Source organism: Rhinopithecus bieti, unplaced genomic scaffold (assembly GCF_001698545.2).
Source record: "Rhinopithecus bieti isolate Rb0 unplaced genomic scaffold, ASM169854v2 scaffold_21703, whole genome shotgun sequence".
NCBI lineage: Eukaryota > Metazoa > Chordata > Mammalia > Primates > Cercopithecidae > Rhinopithecus > Rhinopithecus bieti.
The window spans coordinates 5034220-5054564 of record NW_016812332.1 but is presented as its reverse complement, the minus strand read 5'-3'; the positions used below and the strand labels follow the sequence as shown (position 1 = coordinate 5054564).

Here is a 20345-nt window from a genome sequence, read left to right as displayed (position 1 = left end):
CTTCACCAAAAAACCACAAGGCCATAGTCCCAAAGGTAAAAGAAGGTAACAAATGGATAAAAATGAATAGAAAACACTTGCAACAAATAAAGGTTTTAAGGGAAAATTGGAAGGTGACAAGATGCCACATGGAAGCCAGTGATGCTGTCAACTGGCTTTTTGCTGAGAGAGGCTTTTATACTTGCCTGAGGAAAAGGATCAGCTGATGCTAGCAACACATTTTCTGGTTTGAGGTCACAGTGAACGATATTTTTAAAATGAAGGTGCCGCAAAGCCACGAGTATCTATAAAGAAGAAAAATCACCAAAATAATTTCATTCCAGTTTATTAATTTCAAAATGTCTTCTACCAGTTAAAAGTCCAAGAAAAAAACTGACAATGAACATTCAAATTTCTTTATGTTAAAGACACTGAAATGAGCTAGATTAACATAGGTTTCTAAAGAAATTTCAATGAAAAAATTATCATATAATGGTATTCATACAGCAGCCAAGACAAATGTAGATAAAAGACCTACATCTAACAGGGACATCCATTCTTAAATATTCTCAAAGAAGCAAAACTAAACCAATGTACATTTTAAATTTTCACGAAAAGTGTGAATACATGGACCTGCAAACATGTTACTAATTTGGTATACTGTAGAGTCTGATTAATACAGATATAAATCACGTAATACAATAAAGCCACTACAACCTTTTCTAGTGTAGTTTAGACTGGAAGTAGGGACTAAACAACAAAGGCTAGAAAGCTGTGGTTAAACAGTGATAACACTTGATATTACATATTGTATTTTTTCTGTCTGTAATTTATTTCTTACCTGAGTAATTAAAAACTTCGTTATGTGCTCTGGCAACCTGCCCTTTTCACTTGACAAGATCATTTCCAGCATGTCTCCATGGAGTTTTTCCATAACAACAAACACTCTTTCAGGCGTCTCAAACATACACTCCAAATTTACAACACCAGGGTGATGAAGGTTCTATTAAAGATAAATAAAGCACTTGAAGAAAATGAGTTTTTTGATACTGTTTGGCAAGCTCGCTGATTATACAAAACTGTTCAAGCTTAGAGCTATAGAGAAACCCACACTTAAGATTTTTAACACCTCTACATTCCACATGTGCTGCCTTATATTTTTGAAATTCTAATGTCTCCAAAAAATACATCTTTACTTTCTATGCATAGTGAAATTACTTCTATGAGAAAAAATCCAAGTTCTAACACAGTGAATTGCTAATTAGGTTTTAATTAGAATACCATATTGAGAAATCTATAATTTCTTAAGATCATCCCCAATATTAAACATATTGTCCTAACTAAGCATACTAGGCTATTTCTATACAACTGGTAGAAATCGAATGTAGTAAAGATGAAATTTATACATGTAGTGCATCGGGCCATGCACTGATAAAGTACCTTAGTCAAAACCTTTTAGAAATGCTTTGCTACTGGTACTGGAGGCTGCAGTTTTTGACAGAAGCTTTTATACTAAGTGAAGATCATAAAACAGCAAAAAAAAAAAAAAAAAAAAATTGAGCCTATGCTTTGTCTATGATACCATCCTACCTGCTTGGCTTTCAAGCACGAAACAAATACAGCTAATCCTTGAGAAACACAAATTTGAACTGCGTGGGTCCACTTACATGTGGATATTTTTCAATAAGCACAGTTGGCCCTCGGTATCTGTGGGTTCTGCATCCACAACCAAGTAAGGATTGAAAATACAGTGTTCACAGGATCCAAAAACCTACGGATAAGGAAGACCAACTTTTCCCCCAGGGAAGTTCTGCAGAGCCAAATGTGGGATGTAAGTATGCATGGATTTTGATATCTGGGGTGGGGGTTCTGGAACCAATCCCATGCCAATACCAAGGGACTACTGTATTTCCACAATAAAGTAATGATTAGTAATGGTAAGCAGCATTTTGCTTGACACATTAATTGCCACATGTGTCAAGTAAAATTACTCTTAGCATTAGATGATCCCTTGTAATAATGCTTAAATCTGAATGCTCTTCTGGATCATCGACAAATGCCTTTGATCATTTGACCTTTATCTTTTTTTTCTCCGCACAACAACAAATCCTAACATCACAAAAATAATTATATATTCCACTTCTATCCCAATGAGCAAGAGAAGAAAAAATCATCATGAACAAAAACTACCTAAACAAAAAAAGCAGGAACTAACTTAAATGTGCTAACAGCTGAAGAGAGAAAAAAATTAAATGCTTCTTTATTTTAGAAAAAAAAAATCTCAGTGAGTGATAAAATTGTATGTAAAATGAAATTTAAAACCTGAAATGGCTCACTGTTCAGAAACCTCACAGATGGATGCTGGGTGGTGAGCAGCAGAAGGGGCTGTGGGTGAGTCTACATTGTTGTAGTTGTCCTCTCGCTACCACTTGCAAGGAAAGCCTGGCATCAACTGGATATAGAACCAGGCTATGGCTAGCAGGAGATCTGATGATGGTAAGTCATTTCTTAGAGAGTCCTTTTTCTACTTTGCCCATTTTGATCTCTGCCTCAGGCATCTGACGGGTCTCTTTGATTCTGATGCCTTGGGGTCAAATCATACAGCATAATAGAGCCATGGAATTGCAAGTTTATTATGAATGTGATCTGAGCCTTTGCCTACACATCTACCTAATAGCCTTTAACCTCTAAAGGGCTAGAGTCACTGTTCTTCAAATCGTTGCACTATTAACTGGTCAAATCTGGCAACTTTGGATAGACCTCACCTCCTGAGTTGCTCTATCCTGGTCAGAGCTGAAGCACATGGAGAGAGCTGGGGTTCACAAAGCTCGTATTATCAACCCTCTTACTTTACTTTTCCTGACTACTTGCAAATAAGAGCAGATATCCAGATGGCTTTGAATATTATGGGAGTGCCAGTTGCTAAGGAGAAGACTAATAGGACCATACACAGTTGTTTGATAGGCACTATGGAACATGTGATAACATTGCTCATACTTGAACTTGTGCCCCAGGCTGTCTCATTTCCTTTTCTTTATATGCCTTTCCCTGTTAGAGAAGCCACACTGACTGCACAGACCACTGGCCTCTGAATTGTCAAAGGTCTCAGCTGTCCTCTTTTAATCAATAATCATAGCATGAGCTTTAAGGATTACATGAGTTCTGCTAGAGTTCTGATTCTCCTAGGACAAGTCCACTATGAGATGTACTAAGTACACGTTCCTCTTTGAGCATCTTCTTCATTGATTCTTTTATTTTTCTATTTGATATAACTGTAAACACTTAGGCGGTGTTCTGGGGAGTCTGGCTTCCTTAAATGGCTAAGCTTTGCCGTATGGGTGGGAAGCAGAAGCAATGAATAGGAAAGGAGCAGAGCAACAGAAGTAGACAGAAAGGGTAGGTGTCCTCTGTGTGTGGGCAGAGGAAAAACTAGTAAGAAGAAGATGAGATAAAGGTTAAGGGAGAGTGACCTCGGGGGCCCAGGGAGGGCAGGGAGCACAGGAGTAGTGTTGGAGCTGCATAGCCTGCTGCTTTTGCTGATCTTAGGTTCTGAAAGCTGGAGAAGAGGGGAGAGTCGTAATGACTGGGGAGCCCTCCTAATTAAATTATCTGAATGATGTGTTTCCTTATGTTCCTCTACCTGTATTCCTCTTTTTTCTTTTTTTTAAATGGAGTTTCACTCTTACTGCCCAGGTTGGAGTGCAATGGCAAATCTTGGCTCACCACAACTTCTGCCTGCCAGGTTCAAGCGACTCTCCTGCCTCAGCCTCCCGGGTAGCCGGGATTACAGGCATGCGCCACCACGTCTGGCTAATTTCGTATTTTTCGTAGAGATGGGGTTTCTCTATGTTGGTCAGGATAGTGTCTGACTCCTGACTTGAGGTGATCCGCCCACCTTGGCCTCCCAAAGTGCTGGGATTACAGGCATGAGCCACTGCACCTGGCCAATACATGAGTTCTTAGAGGTACTAAAGTCCTTCACTCAATTTATTCCTTTTTCCTACTCTACAACATGACCAGAGGTGCCCTGTACAGAGGGTAGAACTTTAATACCTATTTATTTCCAGAATTGGGGTATTTACAGAATGTTCTAAGTCAAAAGTAAGGGACAGATTAATGACAGTGTTCATTCATTGTTAACTATTTTGTGCTATGTTCACTGTCAGCTCTGAAGGGCTCTACAAATGTTCTCTAATAGCATCTTGATGTAAAGGATAAGGGAACATTTTGTTATTTCCCAATAATGGGCTTTGAATGTGGTTAGATATATAGATTTTTAAAAATACATATTCAGTGAAATCATCAGACTCAAGGCCAAGTATACACAACTGATAAAAAGAAGTCTTAGAAAACTTTAAATTCATTTCACTTGGTCCTTGCTCTTTTATGAGCATATTTATACTTTACAGTTTTCCCAAAGTACATATTGAATGACAGCTGAAAAATCTTCCCAGTAGCGAAGCGATTTTGCTTTATCTGAAGAGTTGATATACAACAAGTTTATTTTAACATTTATTGTACATGGTTGAGACAAGGTCATCATAGACACTTGCTTATGAACTCTATTTTTTCTTGCATTGAAACAAATGACCAAACTTGCTTTTATATTTGATAGTAACAAAAGAAAATAAAACATTATACACAGATCATGTCTTATTTAGTTAAACTTCTTATACTGCACTGTTAAGAATATGTCATTAGCCTAAGAATACATTTGAAGACTGGAAATAAGAAAAAAGTTCTAGGTTTTATTTCTTTATTTTCATGTGTAATTATTTTTTTAATACCTCACGTACAACTTTAAGATAAGTTCAACCAAGGTGGTCCCTGTGACTTTTCATGAACAGTTTTAATTTTTCATATAAAATATGAAATAGCCTTTAAATCATTTCCTGCTAATGTCCAAAGTAACAGAATTATTAATAATTTTAAAATGGCAAGAAGACTGCAACATCAACTATGGCAGAGTAGTGTGCAAAGAGATTTTTGCCCAACTTCTCAGGCTTTCCACAGAAATGCAGATAAATTTCATGGCAGAGCAAGCTACTACAGGACTCTCTGGCCATCTGTTTGTTGCATTTAAGTAATTTAATTTTCAGGAAATGAAACATTTGGCCAAGTACAGGAAAAAATAGTGTCCATTCACACATAACAGATTGATGACATATCCACGGGGTGAATATAAGTTGTTTCGAAGCCTGGGAGGAAATATCATTTGTAGATAAAGACAAAAACTCTCCTGACCCAAGTTGCCTAGAAAATGTGTATATAATCAATGGAAATTAGTCACTAGAAGCAAAGACTTTTATAAAAGTCATATCTCAAGAAAATAAATAATTGACTAATTCTAATTTTTTTGTTTATATGTAATTCTCATTTATATTTTTTGATTTGTGTTAAAGGATATTCTTTAACATTGATATCTAAGTACTAATATTTTTTAAGTCTAACATTGTTGCTTTATTGTAAATCTAGAGTTTATAATTTATTCTATATATGTAGCTTCCACCTTCTATCTTTAGGATTATTCTACTCAAACATATGAGAGGTAGGATAGAGGAGAATTAGATTCAACCTATCTTTTCAACAGGTCTTTGGGAGCAGTGCAGTCTTAATATGCGGACTTCTGACTAATTTTCTGTCAAAGAACAAACTGACTTAGTTCATAACGAGATAGAAAAACTAAATAAAAAAGTGATGACCCTAGGATCTAAATTCTAAATGGCATGCAGATCAGAAGGAAGAATATTCCATTACACAATGGAATGGGTGGGGGCATGAGGAAGAGTACTGAAGCAGTGGCCTTGTTGACTCTCATTCCTGCCAGTTTGCCAGGGTCAAGAGAAGAGCATACCTTCTTATCCATTTTCTAATTACAGTCTCTTATATTTTATGCTTCATGTCATGGTCTTAGAAATCACAATACTTTAATACCTTATTAAAGGGAAACAGACTATACTTACCTGATAGAGACTAAAAGTCATCTTGCAGAGAACAGACAATTATAAAAGTACTTGTTAAAGATGATACCCACATTGATATAGTAAGATCTCCTAAATTCCACAGTCTTATATTCAATTGTCTTTTGGGTATGTTCATTTAAATGAAAGAGGTCCAACAATGAAATCAGTGTCTCTCCACCCAAACTTACTCTTCTAGTATTTCTTCACTTGGTGAATGGTGAATCGCCTAGGTCAGCAACCTTGAGCTCATCCTAAATGCTAACTTCTCTTTCATTTCCAACAACCCACTGCTCTCTAAAACTAATAGAACCCACCTCCTTCATCTCTCACACTGACCCCTTACCTTCATCCTCACCACTGCTGCCTGGTTTGAGCCATCTCTTTTATAGGGATCCGCTACAGCATTCCAACTGATCTTGCCTTAGGTCTTGTTCTCCAACCCATTCTTCAAAAGGCTGCCACTGTGATCTTCCCAAAGGTGATTCTGATGTTACCACCTTGCTTCTAGCCCACATGTGAATCACTACAAACTTCTGGATAAGGTGCCTATTCTTAGTGAGGTATATGAAACACTTCAATATCAGCTCCTTTTTCTCTTTCTGCTGAAGTATTTCTCCACCTTCTTCTCTTCTTCACCCAAATATCCACCCTTTTTGTTGCCACCCTAAAACCATTTTTATACCAAGCCACACTCTCTCCTTTCTATGTTTTCATACATACTACCCTTCAGCCTGAACACGAACATTTGTCTGGTGTGAATATTCAGCTGTCAGGTAGCTTTCATTGACTCTCCTAGTCTGTCTTGGATGACTCTCTACTCTCACTCTTTGCTATAATCCCCTTTCGTAACACTTATCCTATCATATTTGATTATTGGTGGACCTATTTGTCTTACTTACAAGACTACAAGCTCCATAAGGGCTATAATTTATCATTTTGTATTCCCAGTCAATATAAGTCTAGTGGACTGGTACATACTAAATATTCAACACATGTTTGTTAAATTTGATTGAAAGATGAAGAGTCTCTATTTCTCCTTACTTTCCATTAAGTGAATAATATTCTTTAAGATTTCCATGGCTTTTAGATATGCTAGTACATGTTTGACATACTTAGTGACAGTACATTTTGCATCAAATATGATATATGGTGACAGCCTCTCTTCAGAAAAAAATACAGTACATGGCTTTTTAGTTGAGTTCTCTTAAATCTGTTAGTAGGAAATTTCAGGATTCTGATGATAAATATGCTCATAAGTAATGACTTTTTTTTTGGAGACAGATTCTCACTCTCTTGCTCAGGCTGGAGTGCAGTGGCGCAGTCTCACTTCACCACAGCCTCCCCCTCCTGGGTTCAAGTGATTATCCTGCTTCAGTCTCCTGAGTAACTGGGATTACAGGTGCCTGCCACCATGTGTGGTTAATTTTTGTATTTTTGGTGGAGATGGGGTTTCACCATGTTAGTTAGGCTGGTCATGAACTCCTGACCTCAAGTAATCTGCTGGCCTCGGCCTCCCAAAGTGCTGGGATTACAGCCATGAGCCACCCTGCACCTGGCCAGTAATGACTTTTTTGATAAATACTAATAATATGGATGTGACTCTGAGAGATGCCACCACTGATGAGTTGCAACGATTTCCCTAGGACCAAGGATATGATAAAGACAGTCTCTTTCACTTTCTAGGTACAACCCCCTCAAAATCTACCAGTTTTGATCAGTGTTTTTTAAGATTTCAACATCTTTGATAGGAAGAAACATGATTTTCCTACTATCTAGGAGACTGGTATTTGTTTAATATCTAGCTCTTAATAAGGAGATACTTTAGATTCAGATCATTCTCAAAAGCCACCAGGAAACAGTTATCAGCAAGAGATAAGCAAAGTAGTAGCACAGTCAGGATATTCCCTTCCCTCCATGCCAACCCTCCTTTACATTGTGAAAACCTTACTATGATTCCATCATTGTCCTGAGAATGAGAATAAAGAACTGAAAATAGGCTATTCAGATGATAATGGTCACTGTACCTCTTTTAGTTCTTACTTAGAAAAGGTCTTTCAACTCCTCTTATTTTTTTATTTAACCCAGAACAGGTATGACTACAAGTAAAAGCCTGGAAACCTGGAGCTTAATTTCAGGAGCAAGTTGTCTGAAGACAGATGGCCTGAGTTTGAATTCCAGCTCTGTCTCTTCCCAGCTTCCGCCTTCAGGTGAGTTAGCTAAACTCTCTGAGGTGCTTCCAATTCTTATGTAAAATAGGATGATGATAATGTGTCAACTCATAACACAGTCAGGTCTTATTAGTTAATGTAACAAAATACTCGGAATTGTGCCTGGCACATAGTAAGGTTTAGTTATTATTACTGGGTAAATATTATGGCATTTAAAAATGATTTGGGCCCAATGTCCCTCTTTAGTTTGATAACTGAAAGTTTACAGTAAGCCACAGAGAAGAAAACTTCCTCTAGCCTTTCACCCAACGGAGGCTGTATCAGATTAAGTATGAACCGCCACAGACTCACACCTTCTAGTTAGTCAATCCCCGTCTTTCCCCTTACTGTGTGTGTGTTTTTTTAAACAACAAATTTATTATCTCACAGTTCTGTAGGTCAGAAGTCTGGTGAGCTCAGCTGTTTTGTCTGGTCTGGGTTTCATAGACAGAAATCAAGTTGTTGGCAAGCTGCTCTCTTATCTGGAGGCTCTGAGGGAGAACCGCTTCCAAGCTCACTCAGGTTGTTGACAGAATCTAGTTATTTGGGCTGCAGGGGTGAGGTCCCTGTTTCCTTGCTGGCTGTGAGCCAAGTGTCTGTCTCAGCTCCTTGAAGCTGCCTGAATTCCTCATGATGTTGCTCCCCACATCTAACCAGCTACTGTGTGTGGAGTCCTTCACACACTTTGAATCTTTGTGACTACCACATCTCTTCTGCCTCCAGTGGGAGAAGGTGCTCTGCTTTTAGGGGCTGATGTGATTAGATTGATCACACCTGAATAATCCAAATGACTCTTCCCATTATAAGGTCTGCAACTTTAATTATACCTATAAAGTTCCTTTTGCCACCTAAGGTAACATATTTATTGGTGCCAGAGATTCGGGTGCAGACATCTTTGGCGGTGCGGGGGTGGGTGGGGGAGCATTCTGCCTACCACACCATACAAAGTCTCCATGATTTGGTCTGCCTAACACATTCCTCAATTCTAGGGCAGGAGTCTTTGTCCTTTGGAACTGAGGGAAAGAGTTCACAAACAACTGTAATAAGATTTATTTATTAGTTGTATTATTTATAAATGAACATGTTCAAATATACTCAAAAGTAAAGTGAACACTATAAAGACATCCATGTATCTGCCAATCTGGATGCATCCATTTGGCCAATCTGGATGCATCTACTTTTTCACACCTTGCTTTTTTTCTTTTGATGTATCTTCAGACGGAAGACAACATCTTTATTTGTGAAGACGTATAAGGCTTCATATTTTATTGGAAATTGTAATCATTTGAAATAATACAAATTAAAGAACAAAAGGATACCAGTAAAACAAAACAAAAAGAATACTCATACTTAATCCTCATTTAGTGAAAGAAAATAAACTTTCAGGTATTAAAATCTTGCCCAACTTACATATTACCATTATAGTTCATTAATATTTTATACTAACATAAAAATCTTTTATTTTATTCTTATGCAGTTATGTAAGGGAAAGATGAATGAAAGGGAATGGGAAAAGTAGGCTGCTTTTGCTCAGATAATTAAAAAAATGAAGCCCAAATTATACATTTTTCTCAAGGACGGTTACTTTTCTCCCTTTTTTCTTGTTGCTAACCCTAAGGTATTTTCAGGATACTATATAACTTACTTATGAAGATGTTTTACTATAATAACATAATTATTTCCCATCATGGGGTACCTTGCTGTGTTTTCAGAGCTCAGTGATGGCAGGGGTGCTTCTATTCTGAGGTCAATTAAGGGAAAGGCTGTGTGTTGTATCACATGGAAGTTCTCCTGGTCTAAAGTGAGAACAGAGGTCATTTGGTTATTGCCTATGAACATGTCCCCATTTCATCTTTGGCTGGCAAAAAGTTTACAATTAAAACAGGATTATTCTTCATTAATCATCTTTTCGGGGGTAGCATGTTTTGAGAAATTTCATCTACAGTATTTTAGAAATTCACATTGATATTAACTTAGAACAAATTATGTTAATACATACTATCAGAGGAATAAATGCACATGACATGACTTCAACAAGACCAAATAGAACAATATACCCTCTTGTGAACAGGTGTCACTGGTTGACTGTTATATCAATGAGGTCATGATCAAATTTAACTCACTGGACTCTGAGAATTCAGAAATTCTCACATCATTCCTATTAAGAACGGTTTGCTCAAACCATCCATTGGAACTAGAGTATAATTCTACTTTTGTTGTGCCACTAATTAGCAGAGATTTATCCTGGTTTAATATAGTTCAAAATTTTGTAGAAAAATATAGTAAGTTGAAGCATCTCCATTAACTGTTAATGACAACAGATATATTGTGCCCTCATATCTAGAAAGGGAGTCAACTTTGAGGTGGCTAGCTTATAATGCACAAAGTATGATTACAATGTTTTCATCCTAAATTAGTTGTAGTATTGTGCATTCTATTAAGTAAAATTGGCCCCAAGTGCTGGGGAGAGGTGAGGACCAATTCAATGTTTGCATAGCAAAATAAATCACTTGAGGACTAATCTATTTGTGTGTGTGTGTGCATATATATATATATATGTATATATATATATATACACATTTTTTTTTTAAATTTTTTGAGACAGAGTCTTGCTCTGTCAGCCAGGTTGGAGTTTAGTGTTGTGATCTCCACTCACTGCAACCTCCGCCTCCTAGACTCAAGGAATTCTCCCACTTCAGCCTCCCAAGTAGTTGGGACTACAAGCGAGCACCGCCACACCCAGGTTTTTTTTTTTTTTGTATTTTTAGTAGAGACGGGGTTTCACTATGTTACCCAGGCTGGTCTCGAACTCCTGGCTTCAAGTGATCCATCTGCCTCAGCCTCCCAAAGTGCTGAAATTATAGGCATAACCCACCATGCCCGGCCAACATCCATGTATATTCAAAAACCTATCCACACACCTCACAGTCATTCTTCATTTCATACATTCTAGAAATGATTCAATCTAGATTTAGATCCAGGATTGCTGCAGACACATGATAAATATAATGAGTCCTCTCTTTTCCCTATAAAAGGAGAAGTAGCTAAATGTAGAGGGGTGAGAGGAGTATGCAGAAAGCAACACTTATAAATACTCTTTCATCATCTTTCATTTTTTCTAGCCTTTTTTGACTTTTCCACATAGAAATAGTATAAAAATATTTGACATTTTCTACCCATCACCAGGCATCCTTCAGAAAAGATGAATGGAAAATTTTAAAAACAAAACCAATCAAGAAAATGAGAAAAAAGCCACAGACTGGGAGCAAATATTTGAAAAAGACACAAATGTCTTTGTGATATAGAACTATTATCTAAAATATACAAAGAACTACTAAAACACAACAAGAAAACAAGCAGCCAGATTAAAAAATGGGCCAAAACCTTAACAGACCCCTCACCAAAGAAGCTATATGGAAAATAAGTACATGAAAAGTTGCTCAATATTAGATGTCATTAGGGAAATGCAAAATAAAATACCAGTAAGATACTATTACACACCTATTAGAATTGCCAAAATCTGAAACTCCAACAAGGCCCAATGCTGGCAAGGATGTGGAGTAACAAGAACTTTAATTCATTGCTGGTGGGAATATAAAATGGTACAGCAACTTTGGGAGACAATTTAGTAGTTTCCTACAAAACCAAACATATACTTAATATACTATCATACTTCTGGATATTTACCCAAAGAAGTTTAAAACTTACGTTCACACAGAAACCTGCAGAGATATTTGTAACAGCTTTATTCATAATTGCCAAAACTTGGAAGTAACCAAGATGTCTTTCAGTAGGTGAATGAACAAACTGTGGTACATCCAGGGAATATTATTGAGTGCTAAAAGGAACTGAACTCTCGAACCATGAAAAAATACGGGGGAAACTTAAATGTATATTACTAAGTGAAAGAAAGCAACCCGAAAAGGCCACATACTATGTGATTCCAGCTATGTGACATTCTGGAAAGACAAAAAGAGAAAACTATGCTGACAATAGAAAGATCAGTGGCTGACAGGGGTTGGGCTAAAGGATGGTTGAATATGTGAAGCACAGACGATTTTTAAGGCAAGGAAAATACTGTGTATGATACTATATGATGGATATATGTAATTATACGTTTGTCCAAACCCATGGAATGTTCAACATCAAGAGTAAACCATGATGTAAACTATGGACTTGAGGTAATTATGATGTGTTAAGGTGGGTTCATCCACTGTAACAAAGGTACCACTGTGGTGGGGGAGATTCATAGGAGGGGAAGGGGGGAAGGTATACATGTGTGGGGGCAAGGTGTATACGGGAAATCACTGTATCCTCCTCTTAATTTTGCTGTGACATTAAAATTGCTCTAAAAAAAAAGTCTTTTAAAAATATCTCTTTAAATAAAAGAAACAATAAAATCCCAGTGAAATCTAGATGCTCTAAGCCCATCATCTGGGCTCATACACTGAGGAATCATTGGTATTAATGCCTGTATATGCTTGAATTCGATACTGTAATTTTCGGGGTAGGGGGAGTGAGAACTCAAGAAAGATTCACACAGCAAGGATCTTGTATGCATGCATCCCAGTTCCCACCTTCTAACTCCCAACCAAGGTCAAAAGAGTGTAATGTTGGAAAATCAGCAAAAAAAAAAAAAAAAAGCCACAAAACAGAAAATTAATGACTAACCAATTCATTTCTAAAAATTTGGTGTTAATAAACATTCCATTCTTCAAGTATGACCCCCTTCCCTTCATACCATTATTGGGTTTGTGTTTAGGAGACAGAGAATATTAAAAGTGTGAATTATTACCAAAAAATAAAAACCACTGGAATCTACATGAAGCTGTTTAATTGTTTACAAAATTGAAAATGGAGCAAATATTTGGATTTTCTTCTACTTGGCATGAAATGTCTGGAAATGAAGACACCTATGGAAAACTTTTATTTCCTGTTAATCTACCTGGCTGGAAACAGTAACACAAAATCCAATCTAGGCTTGGCATTAGATTTTAAGTGTAATTTTTGACAAATCCTATTACTGTAGTATAGCTTCTACATTTAGATGTCAGCACACCAAAAAGCATAACATTCCATGATGTGTTAAATAATGTGTGCAGACACATAATCCTTTAGATGTATTATATACCAGATAATGGTAACTAAAGTGAGCATGTAGGGTCTACTGGACAAGGTTAGATGACAGAATATTATGTGCAAAAAGTCAAATGGTAATACCTTACAACTGTACAAGCTTCTGTGGCAAAATGAGTTTAACTAACATATTCTTAAAGTTAAACAAGTTTCCAATTATGGGATTTCTCAGAATTGTTAATAAGTAAAAGGCTATATTTACTTCTAAGACACGAGTCTTACACAACATACACAACATTTTCCAAATTTTCTTGATGAAAAAATGTGTTTTCACCCCTTCTGTGAAGGAGCTCAAAAGACTAGTGTTCTTTGAAAAATATACTGGGAAATAATGATTTTTAAAATGTTTTATATAGGATTTAATTTAGTCCCCAAAAACTCCTATGAAGGAAATAGACCAAGTCAGCATGATTTCTAATGCACAGTTAAGGAAACCAAGGTTGAAAGAGATTTACTAAAAAACGGAAAATTTTTACTTGAAACCTAGCCTTTTGACACTTAACTTTTCACTATGACTTAACTTCTAACAGAATTTCTATCTGGAAAATTTTCTAAATTAATTTTCTTTTCTTCTATTTTAGGACATATATTATATACTATATACTATATAAGTATATTATAAGATATATAACCTTACACTTTATTTTTTGCGAACATGCAAAAGACAGTAAGATTTCCTTTAGATCTCAAAACATGTCCTTGCCGTACTAGAAAACAGTTTCATAAATAAAAATCCTTCATGTAATAAAATGCAAGTAAAGAAATATTTGAAGAAATATGGTACATATTAGATGAAACAACAGAAATATAAACCAACATCTCAATACACACTGAAAGAGAAAGCACCCACATTTTGTACATTTTCCTCTAGAGAAATAATTGATTTCTTTGAGATTTAAAAAGAAGTCTCTAGTTTCCAAAAATTTTCATTTTCCCGTGCAGACTTAGCAAGATTATTCTCTGGTTTTCTGTCATAATTATCTCCTCTCTACTTACTCCTGATCATCCAGAAGATATATATTTAATCTTGTTCCATGAAGACAAGTTACTATGTTTTTCAGACAAAAAAAGAATGATGGTAAGAAATGTTTTATTCTCTTATTGCCATGCCCTGCAAATCTGTATCCCCTGGTTCCCTCAGTTGTGGCTACATATTTCATTCAACAAATATTTCCCGAGTGCCTACCAGGGGCCAGCATTATGCTAAGGCATGTTCAGCTCTATCTTCCTTAAAAGTTTTTCTTGCCTTTAAACTTTCTTCTCTGTAATACATAAACCCAAAACATTGATCTGATCATAACAATTTTTTTGAAAACTTTTCAATAATTCATCATTGCCCAGGCATAATAAAATCCAACTGACTTGGTAACATATCAAAGGTTCTCCACGAACTCACACTAAGCCCATTTCCTGGTCTTATTGCAGGCTTTGTCCCACTAAAGCAGTCTCCAAACTAAGGAAGGCATACTCTTGGAGAGAAAAAGGAGTTTTTACGAGATATGTGAGCACAGAGATGGTTTTAAGAAAATCTATTTTTTTTTACATTTGTATCCCTACTATGTGGAACACGCTGGCCATTCAATAATTATACCTTGAATGAACACATGCATGAATGAATCCTAACAGTTCACACATACTCTTCTAATACAGATCTGTCTAAGAATATCCTGTGATTTGAAAATTTTCCATCCCCAAGTTTGCTTTCATGATGATTTTTCTCCAGTTTTCTAAAAGGAAGGCATGGATGTCATACATTCCAAATATTACTAGGGTGCTTTGCCATGGGGAGAAAAATACTTTCTTTCGTGGGGAGAACAATAATGGGAAAATTTGAAATACTGTGTTGGTATGAAGTGAACGACCCTAATGAATTGGAAATCAATTCTTTTGCAACTCAGTTTCTAATTCAGGCTTTCAACAATAGTAAAGAAAGATTTAATGGATTTATAAACAGAGGGAGTATTAAAATGAACTTCTGAAGATAAATATAAATCACTGAGGTTTTCTTTTTTTTACAACTCAGCTCCTATATTTTAAAAAAAGGAATAAAATTATTTCTGAACCCTGTCTCATTTGAGTAACAAGTAATATTCACTCACCAATTTATGAACTAAATTTAAATCAATTTCATTAAATAATGCATTTCCAGTGATATTTTAATTTTTATGTTATACAAGCATAAAGATTTACAGAATATTTATCTTGCTGAATAATATCTATATAGTTATATAAGTAATAAGTGACAAGAGTTATGATAATAAATTAATCATGGAGAATATTTTAAACATTTAAAATGTTGCCGTCATGAAATTTAAAATACACACATGTACTTTTGTTTTGAGACACAGTCTCTCTTTGTCGCCCAGGCTGGAGTGCAGTGGCATGATCTTGACTCACTGCAATCTCTGCCTCCAAGGTTCTCCTGCCTCAGCCTCCTGAGTAGCTGGGACTACGGGCATGTGGCACCATGCCCAACTACTTTTTTATGGTTATGAAAAGCCTATTCAAGTATTTTAAAAAATAGTTGATAAAGGGTATCAAATGTCTATAATATTTATATTATAATGGGTACATTTAAAGGAGTGACATGACAGCTTTATTGTGAAATACCAATATTTTCCATCCACTAGGAAATTAAAACAATTTTTGACAAAATAGTTCTAGATACCAACTTAAAAATACACAAGGAGGTACAAAGTTTTCAGAATTCTTTTCGAGAGCACATGAAGAAAATGTTTGAAGATCACTCTTATAAAATAATCCAAAGTTTTCCGCTCAGCTTTTAAAAACTGTTTATGTTGCTGAGGTGGTTGCTCGGTCTAATGACCCTTTCCACCGTTTCTCTGCCTATGAAAACCGTATGAATCTTTCTAGGTTTTGCCAATGCCAGGCTTCTCTTCGAAGCTCTCCCTGAACCTGTGGTAATCCATGACTTCTTCCACTGTGCTTCCACAGCGATTCTGACTTCTAACTACTTGTATCTGACTGCTCAGAGTATCAACATTTTAAAGGGTTTTATTAATGTTTATATGGCCCGAAGGCCCAGCAAATCGCTTTGTATAAAGGAATGAAAGGCTTCACAGGTACTGTCGAATGACTTAATATTTTCATTAATTGAAGGAAGAGTTCTTGCCTTCTTAAGAAATTGGAAGAATGATAGAAAATACACAAAGGGAGAGAATATCTTGTGGGGAAAACATTAGGGTTACATGTTTGGCTTTAGGCTGATTGGTTTCAGGTGGGGGCAGCACAGCAAAGTGGAGATGTCCTAAGGATGGAAAGTGAGACTGAAGTGCCTGTAGAAGACTGGACTCCAGAGCTGTATTAAGGAATGGCCTAAGAGATGACAGGTGACTCTCTCAAAATGGATGACCTCGCTCTGGGAATGAGCTTCGAATGTGCGTAAATCCTTTAGATAAATGTAGGGAGAAGTTTAGGAAGTTAGAGAAGTTAGCAAGGAAGGAAAAATTGGTTCTGGTAAGTACAGGGATGAAGTGAGAAGAGAGATTTAAAAGGAAGGAGTGAGCCTTAGAAATCAAGAGGTATAGCAAAAAAAAAAAAAAAAAAAAAAAAAAAGCCATGCATAGCTGTGTATTTTCTTTAAGAAAGGTGTAGAAACCAATGACAAGAGGGGAATTTATAAACAAGAAATGAAAGAAGAGCAGAGTACAAATTTGAAGTGTAGCAGAGATTTGACCATAGCTATGAGAGGCAGCCTAGACAAATCAAGACCACATTTTGTTGTTATCGTTTATGGCTTTTTTCCAAGAGACAAGGTCTCACTTTGTTGCACAGGCTGGAGTGCGGTGGTGTGATCATAGCTCATGGTAGCCTTGAATTCCCAGGCTCAAGTAACCCTCCTGCCTCAGCCACCCAAGTAGCTAGGACTACAGGTGCATACTACCACACTGACTTAATTTTTTATTGAACAATACAGATTTATTATCTTACAGTCTGGGGGTTAGAAAACAAACATGGGTCTTACTGGACTAAAATCAAAGGGTTGGCAGGGCTGTCTTATTTTCTGGAGGTTCTAGAGGGGGATCTGTTTTCTTCCCTTGAATTTGAGTACTAAAAATGCTAATGTGAATATTTCACACCTTTTAAATATATTTTATTTTAGGTTCATAGTGTTTGTTATATATGTGAATTGAGTGTTGTAGGGGTTTGGTATACAGATGGTTTTATTATCCAGGTAATAAGCATTAGTATTCAATAGGTAGTTTTTCAAACCTCACCCTCTTCCCATACTCCTCCCTCAAGTAGGACCTAGTATCTATTGTTCTCTTCTTTGTGTCCACATGTACTCAGTGTTTAGTTCCCACTTATAAGTGAGAACATGCAGTGTTTTGTTTTCTGTTGCTGTGTTAGTTTGCCTAGGATAATAGCCTCCAGCTCTATCCATGTTGCTACAAAGACATGATCTCCTTTTTTATGGCTGTATAGTACTCCATGGTATATATGTACCACATGTTCTTTATCCAGTCTACCATTTTCTGCCATTTAGGTTGATTCTGTGTCTTTCCTATTGTGAGTTGTGAGTTACCTCTAGGCTGGTCTCTAACTTCTGGCCTCAACTGATCCTCCCACTTTGAGAGGGATTATAGGTGTGAGCCACTGTTCTGTTTTTAAATGAAGACAGACTTGGATCAGAAGAGAATATAAACCAGGAAAGTAGAGGTAATTTTATGAGATAAATATAGGAGAATAATTTATGAACCATAAAATTCAGTTTTTCTACATTCTGTATTCTATATTCAGTACTTTTAAAATTCCAAAATGCTTTCATGTATTATCAATAGGAGCTCTAGTATTGTTCCTTGTATCAATAAATGAAAGTTACAATACAAGAAAAGGAGAAAAATATTAGTGAATCCATTAGAATTATATGTACATGTATTTTTCTTAACCTTCATATGCACTGTGATATTCTAAAATTAGAAAATAAAAATCAGTTTTGACTGAATAAGTCTGTTGATTTAAATTATAAAATACATAAAATATATCATACTATTGTTATTTGCTTCAGATTTTAACCTTCTAACTGACCTGGTGCAGTGTCTCATGCCTGTAATCCTAGCATTTGGGGAGGCTGAGGTGGGAGGATGGCTTAAGTTCAGGAGTTCAAAGCCAGCCTGGGTAACATTGTGAGGCTCCGTCTCTACCAAAAATAAAAAAATTAGCCAAGCCTAGTGGGGCACACCTGTAGTTCCAGTTTATCAAGAGGCCGAGGTGGGAAGATTGCTTGAGACTATGTCAAGGCTGTAGTGAGCTGTGATCATGCCACTGCATTCCAGTGAGATGACAGAGTAAGACCCTTTCCTTCCAAAAAACAAAAAAAGCTTTTAAGTGCTCTAAGATATATTTGCATATCCTTATGAAGGTCAGTTTTCTGTGGTATCCTTAAAATCATAAAACATCCTTTTATTTTATCTTGAAATGAATAACAGAAAATTCAAAAACAATATACACGGGATGATGGAAATGTTATGAAATAAGCTTAATGTCTACAGTAATTTTTTTGTTTTGAGATGAGTCTCACTCTGTCATCCAGGCTGGGGTGTAGTGGTACAATCTCGCCTCACTGCAACCTCTGCCTCCTGGAGGGTTCAAGTTATTCTCCTATCTCAGCTTCCTGAGTAGCTGGGACTACAGGTGTGCACCACCACACCCGGCCAATTTTTGTATTTTTAGTAGAGATGGGGTTTCACCATGTTGGTCAGGCTGGTCTCAAACTCCTGACCTCAGGTGATTTGGCTGTCTTGGCCACACAGCGTGCTGGGATTACAGGCATGAGCCAGGTGCCCATTAATTAATACCCATTGAAACACAATAATAACGAAGTATTTACAGATAATGAAAATAGAGCTATTCCAAATGGTATGAGATATAAATGATATGCCATAACACTTAGACTTGCCTTAATTTCAATGATTCAAAAATATCTAATGAGTTTAGTTTTCTAATGATTAAATCAGATCTTGGAAGGCCTTCATCTAAGTTATACAGAGAAAATGAAATGGAAAAAAAAATGGAGAGCTCTACTTTTTCTCACATTCCCTATTTACACAACTTCGAAGTCTTCTACAAGCTCAGGTGCTTTTTCACAAGAACAGAAACAAATCAAAATTTGATCTGAGGACCTAGCAGAGCTGAATGAGGAGGATTTTGCCCCACTGGCATTTCAACCCACATGGTTGCCTCTGGAGAATGAGGAGGAGGAAGGGGGAGGGCAAAACTTCTTAGGCCCTACTAGGGCACCAGCTTCCATAAGCTAGAGGACCACAAAGTAGAAGATACCAAATGCTTTTGGATATTACCTATTTATATGCAGAGGATTATAATTTTATTTCTCAAGATTAGTAAAAGAAAATCTTCCTCTGCATTCAATTGACTTCAATCATGGTACTTTTTTTTTTTTTTTTTTAACATATGAGAGTGAGTTGGAAGCCAACCCCCACTCCCATCCTCATTAATATTTTGTCTCTTCAGGTTCAAGATGGTGAGCTCTAGTTTTAATAATAATATAAAATGACACAGTGAGGGTTTCTGCAGAGGAAACACACATAATCCTTTCTAACTAACTAACCAGCCTTTTGCTACCTAGTTGGGTACTATGAATGTCACTTTATATGATAAGATGGTGTTTCTGTACAACTTTAATTAATTAATTCAACAAAAATTTATTTAGCAGCTAATGTATGCCAGGAACAATTTCTGGCAGTGGGGATACATTATTAAACAAATCAATGGTAATTGTCCCCCTGAAGTGTGTATTCTAGTGGTAGGGTCAAGGTTGAGAGTGGTGAGAGGAACTTGCAACAAATATAATAAATATAATTCTATAGCAGGTTAGAAAGTGATAACTGCTACAGAAAACAAAACAGATCAGGGTAAGAGAAGTATGGAGAAGGGGGTTTGGACTGTAATTTTAAATAGGGTGTTAGAATAGTGCTCATGTATCTGTAGAGAGTGATATGTGAGCAAGGACTCAAAATAGGTGAGCTTGAACTTCATTGTCTTAGGATACTCCCTCCCCTCCCCTCCCCTCCCCTCCCCT

The 20345-nt window shown here is 36.5% G+C and overlaps 1 protein-coding gene across 3 annotated transcripts in view; it reads right to left on the bottom strand.

Moving 5' to 3' along the window:
• PRKD1 (protein kinase D1) overlaps nucleotides 1-20345 on the bottom strand; it is a 366194-nt gene that overhangs the window by 23036 nt on the left and 322813 nt on the right. For all 3 annotated transcript variants that reach the window (XM_017895869.1, XM_017895870.1, XM_017895871.1), the window contains 2 exons: nucleotides 821-982; nucleotides 186-284 (listed from right to left, as the gene is read on the bottom strand). In XM_017895869.1, coding sequence (XP_017751358.1) covers nucleotides 186-284; nucleotides 821-982 — 261 coding nt within the window. The remainder of the gene's footprint in view (nucleotides 1-185; nucleotides 285-820; nucleotides 983-20345) is intronic.